The following is a 10,978-nucleotide window of genomic DNA, read 5'->3' as shown; positions in this document are numbered from 1 at the left end:
GGGGTTGTGGATACCCCAGGCCATGTGCCCCTTGTGCCTTCCCTATAATAATACCCTTCTGCTATATGACATTATCAGGATATAGCAATGGTCTCCAATCTGTGGCTCACCAGCTGATGTAAGACTACAACTCCCACCATTCCATGAGAATACCTCTGCAACATAGCGTCCAGTGCGATACCGCATTCCTATGAGAGCTAACAGAAGATCAGAGGCAAATGGAGTTACAGTAGGGCAGATCCCAAAGCCTGTTATGAGTGCAAAAGGCCTATGCAACTGCTGAACAGCAGAGGTCAAGCCAAGGGCAAGAATTTTTAGATGTTCAGATAAAATTAATATTAAAATTCATTTTTTGACATTTTATTTTGTGAATGAAATCTGCAACTTTAATAGTCCTCCTTGGATATCATACACTTTGATTGGAAATTAGCTTAAGGTATTATTATGGAAAGTAGGCAGCTGCATCTAATGATTTTTGAAGTAATCTGAACCATCTGCCTCAGTCCGTAGCAGTTCAACCGCTAATCCAGATTATGGCTGACAAACCATTTTTGGCATATAGTTCCCGGTGACAGTGTGCCCTTGACCAGCTGGTACTGCTGCATACATCTCCCCTGCCTGACTCTATTCCTGTTCTGTCTGTATGGTGGGATAGGCAGCGACATGGCGTTCTTAATCAAGAGCATGGTGGGCAACCCCTTGAAGAGTTTTGGATTTGGAGAATCAAGCGAGGAGAAGAAAGAAGGGGGTGATGTGTCTGACCCGGCAGCTGCCCAAGGGATGACCCGGGAAGAGTATGAGGAGTATCAGAGGCAACTAGTAGAGGAGCAGTGAGTATGAGCGATATACAAATGTAGTAGTTGAATGTATTATTCTGCGATATTGCCAACAAAATCAAATAACAAAGCAGTGCCTGCTACATCGGAACAATTTTTATGGCCACTTTGTACATGTAAATGAACATTAACAATGGTCTACATTAAGACTACGAGAAGCGTACCATAAAATGTACTAAAAATATTGTAAGTACTTTATCACATTTGATCATTGCCATCTGAAGGTTACACTTCTTTAGGGGTCGCCAGTGATACTTTGCAGCTGCATTTGAAATACCATTTGTGATTTGAATTGTTGAAATGAATCATCTCTGTTATTTCAGAAGGTTGCCATATATTGATGAGTCATTTGTGGTTTTACTTTGCACTGCTGTACACGGGGCTGTATTATCTAACTACAGAGATCTTTATCCATAAAGGAGCCATAGAACGTTAACTGACAAATTCAGCTCTGCTACATTTGCACAGCATACAGGTGTAAATCAATAACCCTTGAAATAAGTCATGCTCCACTCATTATATATAACCTTTCATAGTACTCACCAATTAAGTTACCGTAGATGTAGGATATGCCATTGTTACAGGGCCCAACTAGTGGAGAGGGCAGGAAGTACAGAAATTGTCACTACAGTATGTGGGTTGTGTCACACAATAGGAGGAGGGAACGGGGCAAGATGAAAGAGGTCAGTCCATGTCTATTTATCAGTATTAACGGGGGCCATTAGGACTGAGCAGGTCCATTCTTTACACCTTTGTGGACACAGGCTGGTTTATGTGCCACCCAGGGGCGTTGCTAGGGTATGAAGACATCCGGGGCACGAGCTCACGAGAAGCCACGCCCCCATCCCATGAAGCCACGCCCTCATCGCCACCTCGGGGGGGGGGGGACCTTCACAGTAGTTATTATAAACCCCTTTCCGCTGTCCCCCCTTCAGTGAATGGAGGACTGCTGAATAGGGTTAATAACTACAGTGAAGGGCCTAGCCGTCTGGGCAACCCCACAGATCATCCATAACAGTGCCATCCACAGATCCCCTCCACATAACAGTGCCATCCACAGATCCCCCTCCACATAACAGTGTCATCCACAGATCCCCCTCCACATAACAGTGCCATCCACAGATCCCCCCTCCACATAACAGTGCCATCCACAGACCCCCCCTCCCCATAACAGGGCCATCCACAGATCCCCCTCCCCATAACAGTGCCATCCACAGATCCCCCTCCCCATAACAGGGCCATCCACAGATCCCCCTCCCCATAACTGTGCCATACACAGATCCCCCTCCCCATAACAGGGCCATCCACAGATCCCCCTCCCCATAACTGTGCCATACACAGATCCCCCTCCCCATAACAGTGCCATCCACAGATCCCCCTCCCCATAACAGTGCCATCCACAGATCCCCCTCCCTGCCGCTCACAGGAGTGTACATTAACATTTTAAACTGTAATCCTAATCCGTATCCTGCAACTTTAAGTTTAAATCAGCGCTCATCTCTAGTCTTTATCTTACTCTCTGCTAGTCAGCTCCAGTAACAGGAAGTGTGGGCGGTGCTCACTCACTGACATCACGCACCTGCGCCACCTAGTGGGAGGAGCAGGCGCCTGACGTCAGTGAGCGAGCGCCGCCGGATTAGGATTACAGTTTAAAGTTAAATATATGTGAGTGGCGAGGCCGGTGTAGCACAGGAGAGTCAGAGCGCCGGCCCTGCCAGTGCCAGCAATCATTCGGGGCATTGGTCAAAACATCCGGGGCTCAAGAGCTCTAGTTGGGTTATTTGAAAGTTCAAGGGTCATCTTGTCCCCACATGCTAACCTATTGGGCATTCTAAACTCACTTACTGTATGTATAGAAGACCCACTTGAGCAAATATTTCTGTAATTGGGTCCAAGCTTTCTGGCAATTTTTAGGCTGCCATTCCCCTGTGCTGCTACTCTTGAAGATCTGATGGAGTGTGGATCTGGTTTCTTGCCTTTTTGGTACTCCCTTTTGAGGAAACCACCAAGACATTTGAACCCTAGGTGAGTGAGAGCCTAGACAGGGCACAGACAGGCCTTCCTAAGCTTTGGTGAGTGGATGACATTGGTTCTTTATGTTGTAGGCACTACTAATTTGTAGGTTTAGGGGCTCGTGGGACCTCCTTTGGGAGAAGGCTAGCAATAGATCTTATCCTAATGCTTTGTGTGGCACTTCCATGCTTTCCTGCACATGGGTGATTATGGGCTTTCAACAGAGGTGATCTGGAATTCTTCTTCTTTTCATAAGAGCACACATTTTCAAGTTAGATGTTGCCTCAAGAGCTTCATTAGTTGCATCAGGTGTGCTTCAGAAAAAAACACATCAAATATCTGGACTGGCTAAGCATTTGTTGACTATGATGTTTGATTGCATGTTAGAAATATGGTTTAGGCCTTTATCACACATCCGTGATGACAACCATAACAAGATGTTCAGTGGTTTATCCGTGAAGATGTCCATGAAGGATCCATGTTTGGTCTGGTCTGCGTGTCCGCTTTTTGCCCTCTGTGTCTTAACCGTATTCCATGGACACTGCTAGGCTGAAATTTAATTTCCAGAGAATCTCCTACCAATGGTCTCTGAAAACCACAGGCCAAATGAAACAGGAAGCTACCACCGACTGCCATCAGATTCTTGAGGAGACAGGTGCTCAAAAACCTTCCAGTGACAGCAGAAGACCTGCTGCAAGAATTTGTGGCAGTAGGCACTGAGGTTTTAGTTTACAAATAAGGTGCATACTGAACGTTGAATGTCTCCATGCCCAAACTCCAAGACATACTCCGCTACTGACCCAAAAACACAAGAAAAGTTGGCTCCAGTATGCTCAAAACTATATATATATATATATATATATATATATATATATATATATATAAAAAGCTGGCCTATGGATCAGTGGTATGGCTGGAAAAGGAAGAATGAAGCATACCCTGAAAAGAATACCCTGCCTAAGCATGGCAGTGACTCAGTGATGCTCTAGGGTGGTTTTGCTTCCTCTGCACAGGGCAAGATGGACTTATGTATCAGGATATCCTAGGACAAAACATCATGCCTTCTGTGAGGAAACTAAAACTTGGGCGTCATTGAACCTTCCAACAGGACAATGATTTCAAATATACCATCCAAGCTTGGTTTCAGAATAAGTCCTGGAAGATTATGGAGTGGCCTATCACAGTTGCTTGACTTGATGCCCATAGATAATCTTTGGTGGGATTTGTAGAAGGTGGTTACAGGATACAGGCCCATAACTATTAGGGAATCGGAGGCCTTTGCCCATGAGGAAAGGGCTAAGATTCCTCAGGAATATTGCCAGAAGTTGGTGTCTGGTTATGCATTGCATTTGCAGCAAGTCATAGCAGTACATAGTACTATGTACTTAAGGTGCTTGTATCATAAAAGGGTTGAATTACACAGCCTGGACATGGCCGAAAGAGGAAACTATCATGTCTGCCACCAGATTCCTGCGTAGGCAAGTGGTAAAAAACTTTTGAGTGACTGCAAAAGACCTGCAGTAAGTTTTGGTGGCTGTAGGCACTGAGGTTTCAATTTGAACATTAAGGTGCACACTAAATATTGAAGGTCTCTGACCCAAAAGCACAAGAAAAGTGGTCCCCAATATGCTAAAAAACATAAATAAACCACAGAAGCTTCTGAATTATGTTCTGTGGAAATACATTCAATCAAGGAAACCTGAGGACAATATTTCAAGCCTTCTGTGAGAAAGCTGAAGTTTGGGCACCATTAGGCATTCCAACAGGACATTGATCCCAAGGATACCTTAAAGTCCACCAAGGCTTTCTTTCAGAAGAAGTCCTGAAAGACTGTGGAGTGGCCTATCACAGTTACCTGACTTGAACTTTGGTGGAATTTGCAGAAGAGGATTTCAACATGCAAACACAAGAAAATTAGTGAACTGGAGGCCGTAGCCCCTATCAGAGGCTAGTGTCTGGCTATCCATCACGTTTGCAGCAGGTCATCACAGGAAAAGGATGCTCCACAAAGTACATGAAGGGGTTGAATATACTGTAAGACTGAAGTAGTTATTAAAAGGGCAAGAAACCACTTGTTATAATTAGATGTGTTGAGCGATTTAAAGGGAACCTGTCATGCCGATATTCCACTATTAGCTATGAACATTACTTTATGAATACAAGCATGTTGGCCCCAATGCCTCATTTCTTCTGTTTTTCTGCTTCATGGTTGTTGAGAAAATGCAATCTTGCTCCCACTAAATGCTAATGATCATCTTGATGTCAAGAAGGTTGGCACTTGCATCCTCCAGGTCATGGTTGCAGTGTCCAAGTCATGCTTCCCACCCTATGATAGATATTTCCCAGCAGTCGCAACATCATCTTCTTGCATCTCAACATCTCGCTCATAACTCGCAAAGGCACACTCTGACTTCTGGACCACTGAGGAGAAGTCATGTGTTTCACCATTGCAGGTGTGCTCTCTCCCTTGACTAGCGCATGTGCAGAAGTGTGTTAAAACCAGATGCGAGCAAGATGTTGTGATGCAAGAGGATGACATGGCCACTGCTGGGAAGCATCAAGTATGGAGTGAGAAGCAGGATTTGGGTGTGGCAACAGAGACCTGGAGGATGCAAGCGCCAGTATCCGTTACTTCAAGGTGATCATTAGCATATGGTGGGAGCAAGATATAAAGTTCATTTTCCCAACAACCATGAAACGGGAAAAAAAAAGGAAAGAAGGCAGCGGGGACAACATGCTTGTATTCATAAGGTAATGTGCATAGCTAAAAGTGGAATATCAGCATGACAGGTTCCCTTTAAAATGCTCTTGATTGATTGTTTTATTGCATACAGCTGAAAATTAGCAAATTTTGCTAATAAACCTAATTTGCAATGATTTCTATTGCACCTGCACCTCTGATCCTGAATACATTTAGAGTACAGCCACAAGAGTGAATTCAAAAAGAGAAGTCATATCTCTCCTTTATATTTTGTCTCCTTTGAAGGTCTACTCTTGATTTTGGCTTCCAAAATTGCATCAGGAAACCTGAAAGTTGGACGTACCCTTACATGGGTTTATCCATAGGCAAGGGATGACGTATTGGGTTCTAGGTGTGCAGCGTCCATATATGTGTGTAAATGGGACACTTCAAACATCTTAATATATATACATGTGTTTATTTGCATTGTATGGTATTTCTTTTTATCAGACTGGCAATGTCATTTGCACCCATTCACCCCTAGGTGGTGCTGGAACCACATAATACATATAGCTTGGGTGTGGTCTAGACAGGAAGTTAGTTAGTTGGAGTCTGAGCTAGTTGGAGTGTGAGAGGAGGAGAAGCAAGTTCATGGAGGAGAGGAACAGGCATCGTCCAATTTGTAGTCTGCTATTTCTGCTCCTTGGTCATGGCCAGGCTAAGGGAGTACACCTAACATTAATCTACAGCAGCAAAGCACAAGACAGTAAGTCTATGTCTGGATATGGGGAGAGACTAGTGAGAGTAACAGCTAAACTCAGCTTATGGACCTTAGCACAAGTGCCTGAGACCAACTTTCCGAGTGCCAGGACACAAATGGACAGTTAGTGCGCAGAATTGTCCTTATCCATTACATAAGCCTTCTGGGTCATAGTGGAAAAATCAAAACCTTTTCAGAAGAGTATCCTGCAAATGATGTGGCAGAAGTGTTTTCCTGCTGCGAGGGGGACGCCCTTATTGGATAACTCAAAATATAAAGTAAGCAAATGTCATATTCAGTACCAGAGTGCTAAGATGGGAACTTAAAGTAAATCTTCAGTTTGCCTGTAAAGTATCAGCATTAGAAGAATCCCTCCATTGACAACTGCCACTACCCGATTATAGGATTGCCAGTGAACTTATTATTACTTATGCTATACAAAAAGCTTTCCATTGATGAACTGTATCAACTGTCCAGAGACTATTGATTTTCAGTAAATGTTCTACTGGTTTACAACAACCGACTCCTCAATCTTACTACTACTACTACTCTCAACCTTTGCACCTAGTGGTGCTGGCATCACGAACCAGGGGCCCAGCCGCAAAAGCACCTAACACCAATTACCATCAAGGGCACCTCAACTTCCATCTGGCTGGTGTTCCCTGCAACCGAGAGTGCCCCGGAGGATTTCGTGCTGTCTTCCCATCCACTGTACGCCAGCCCAGGGAGGCATCTGCTAACCGTGAGTACATGATCTATTGCACCCATCGGCCCACCGTGAGCCTCATGTGTTTCCCCTGTGGTTTGGTATGCTACAGGTGCTCCAACTTCTTCCATTGTGAAGATCCATGTCTGCAATACTGAAAAGCTTGATGTGCTGACCACAGATAGGATAGGAAACACTGACACTCTAGAACATGCTGGTTTATATAACACCATTATATGTTGTGGCTGCGAGGTACCCGTCACGTGCATGTTCATGGCTCATAGACCACATAGGCTTCCAGAACTGTACGATGCTGGTTTAATCTACATATCATTAAAGGATCTTGGTTCTCAGACTTTGTTTGGCTGAAGAAATTGGATCATGGTGATTAATATGATTATTGCTACTTAGGTGCTTCGCTTTACCTGTTAGGCCAGTTTCCTTATGTCCTAATCCTTCTTCTTGTGATTACTCCCTTCTATGACCAGATAATACTCAGAACCCCCTTCTAGGAGCAAGAACGGAAGCTGCTGCAGAGAACGGTTCCTCCTCAAGGCAGCCAAACATAACTGACCACTCTGTTCACTTTAATGGGCTCTAATGCAACATGTGAAACAGTGTCCTAACAATCATGCCTTATCTCTAGTCCTAGGGACAGTGGGACCATTTGGGTCCCCTAAGTCTTCAAGGTACTACATAACTGCTACGCCTTAGTTGCCATGTAATACTAATCTGAAGCCACCATCTCTGATCGCTGAGACAGAAATGTGCCCTCAGCACTGCATGGTGTAGAAATCCAGGCTGGAGCCATCACCCAGCTTCTGGTTACACATTGACATACTTGGCAAAAACTGTGCATTTTGTTTGTGCAGATAAAAACTTCAGAATAAAGTTAAACACGACTTGAGTTCATGGGCTGGACTTGCCGGGCCCGGAATGTATTCTGTTCCAGTGCTAAACTTCTCCTTAAACCCTGGGAAACACTGAGAGAGCTTGGCCTCTGCCCAAATGACACTATTATTTAAAGAGGACTTCCCTATAGCATGATCCTTAGTAAATATGATTAAGGCTTACATCAGGCATTTTTTGCAGTTTTTATCTCTATTTTTGGTACGACAGGTGTAAAAGTGAATTTTTGCATTCATTTTTTTTTATTATTATCACAGAATATTCTAGGTACGGAAATTTTTCATAAGAACAATAAAAAATTATATTATCTCCCAAAATTAAACATCAGGCTTACAATCAGTGAATATAAACTGATGCAACCATATGGGGGCACTTTACATTTAATGGCATGTAAACAAACGAGCTGAATTGCCATTTGCTGCGGATATGCACAACGTGATGTTACAGCACTGGAATAATACATATGGTGAAGGGATGATTAACCTGTACATAGAATTCATACGTCCAAGTGGTCCTTGTTTATCCTTGCAGACATGCAGGAGTGCAAAGCCTGTTGTCAGTGACAGCCGGGCTCCCCACAGAGAAGCCAGGGATAGGTATTTACTGTCACATGATCACCAAGTCCTGGGTAACTGCATGATCTGTTGGGTCTTAGCAGACCCAAATGAGCACTACAATGGATGTCAGGAAGCTGTGTCCCCCTCTGTAACTGGAGCTAATATGTCAGCCCCAGATACAGGAGAAATCTGGACTAGTAAAAAAAAAAGCCTGGCCCCATCTACCATAAACAATATATCTCCTATATCACAATGACTGTAACTGAACAGAGACTCAATTCAAAAACTTATTTTAGTTGCACTTTGAGCTATTTAAAAAAAACAAAAAACAGACTAGTTTTTCTTTTTTCTAAATTTAACTCGAAGAAGTCACAACAATAACATGCACAGAGATTTCCCAGAATAGGGGTAATGCACATAGTAATATCACAATACAGGGATAACACAACTAGTGATGTCACTGGTGTAATATAGCCCCAATGCACAATGCCACATTATTTGTGTGTAAGGGAAAATAAACACAGTGACGTCACAGTACAGAGATAATAAACACAGTGACGTCACAGTACAGGGATAATAAACATAGTGATGTCATAGTACAGGGATAATAAACATAGTGATGTCACAGTACAGGGATAACAAACATAGTGATGTCATAGTACAGGGATAATACACACAGTGATGTCACAGTACAGGGATAATAAACATAGTGATGTCATAGTACAGGGATAATACACACAGTGATGTCACAGTACAGGGATAATAAACATAGTGATGTCACAGTACAGGGATAATAAATACAGTGATGTCATAGTACAGAGATAATAAACACAGTGATGTCACAGTACAGAGATAATAAATACAGTGATGTCACAGTACAGGGATAATAAACACAGTGATGTCACAGTACAGGGATAATAAACACAGTGATGTCACAGTACAGAGATAATAAACACAGTGATGTCACAGTACAGAGATAATAAACACAGTGATGTCACAGTACAGGATAATAAATACAGTGATGTCACAGTACAGGATAATAAACACAGTGATGTCACAGTACAGGGATAATAAACACAGTGATGTCACAGTACAGAGATAATAAACACAGTGATGTCACAGTACAGAGATAATAAATACAGTGATGTCACAGTACAGGGATAATAAACATAGTGATGTCACAGTACAGGGATAATAAACACAATAATGTCACAGTACAGGGATAATACACACAGTGATGTCACAGTGCAGGGATAATAAACACAGTGATGTCACAGTACAGGGATAATAAACACAGTGATGTCATAGTACAGAGATAATAAACACAGTGATGTCACAGTACAGAGATAATAAATACAGTGATGTCACAGTACAGGGATAATAAACACAGTGATGTCACAGTACAGGGATAATAAACACGGTGATGTCACAATACAGAGAAAATAAACACAGTGATGTCAGAGTCCTCAGGATATGTCATCAATATCAGATATGTTGGCGTCTGAAGCCAGGAACGAACTCCCTCCAGTCAGCTGATTCAGGCAGCCCCTGGTGCTGGACATTATACAATCGATGGACAGAAGGCTCCCTCACTGTGAAATCATTTTCTGTGTGTGTTTAACAATACTGTTCTGTTTGTCTTGTAGGATGGAAAGAGATGCCAAGTTTAATCAGAAAAAAGCAGAAAGAGCCACAGTGCGGGTACATTTAAGGGAAAAATACAGATTACCACAGGTATGGGGTTAATTTGGTTACGACCCAATGTAGTAGCATTTAAACAATGGAATAATAAAGGAGATTTATCGAAACTGGTGTTAAGGAAAACTGGTTTAGTGACCCATAGCAACCAATCAGATTCCCACTTTCGTTTTTCAGAGCTCCTTTGGAAAATGAAAGGTTCAATCTGATTGGCTACTATGAGCAACTAAGCCAGTTCCACTTTACACTAGTTTTGAGAATGAAGTTCTCCCCCAATGAAGTTACCCATAAGTTGTGATAATGCCACCATTAAACCACAAATTATGGCTGACTCCTTGTCAGGTGGAGCCAGATTAGCAAAATGGTCGTTTTTTCAATACATGTAAACAAGCCTTGTTGCTCATAACAACCAATCAGCCTCTCAGCTTCCAGTTCTCAAACTGCTCCAGAAATATGAAGCTGGGCTCTGATTGGTTACTATGGGAAACAAGGCCTGTATGTCAGTGAGAAGGTTTTAAAAATGGAGGCCTATTGGAGAAAATTTCTAAAGGGAAAGTGGAGGAGTTGGCCCTGGTTTCTATATTTTAAGGGCAGTACCCAAAAAAAAAAATTTCTTTGGCTTTGCCTAAAACACAGGGCTGGATTTAGGGAGGGTAATGTGGAAATTGTCTGGAGTCTTATTGTTATAGTAACATAGGGCGTAAAGGTCCTTTACGCCGCAATCTGCGGCTTTTCCCCCTCACGCCAGGTCTAAAAAAGTGGGCATGGTGTGGGTGACTAAGCGGCTGGGCCGGCAGGACTATCTCATTCATCTATGCC

The 10,978-nt window shown here is 42.9% G+C and overlaps 1 protein-coding gene across 1 annotated transcript in view; it reads left to right on the top strand.

Annotated features, from left to right (window-relative positions):
• Positions 1-663: 663 nt before the first annotated feature.
• CPLX4 (complexin 4) overlaps positions 664-10,978 on the top strand; it is a 29,606-nt gene continuing 19,291 nt past the window's right edge. Inside the window, exons 1-2 of the mRNA XM_040420155.1 lie at positions 664-830; positions 10,108-10,195. Coding sequence (XP_040276089.1) covers positions 664-830; positions 10,108-10,195 — 255 coding nt within the window. The remainder of the gene's footprint in view (positions 831-10,107; positions 10,196-10,978) is intronic.

This window comes from Bufo bufo, chromosome 2, assembly GCF_905171765.1.
Source record: "Bufo bufo chromosome 2, aBufBuf1.1, whole genome shotgun sequence".
Lineage (NCBI taxonomy): Eukaryota > Metazoa > Chordata > Amphibia > Anura > Bufonidae > Bufo > Bufo bufo.
Note: the sequence above shows the minus strand (reverse complement) of the source record. Positions and strands in the feature narration are given on the sequence as shown.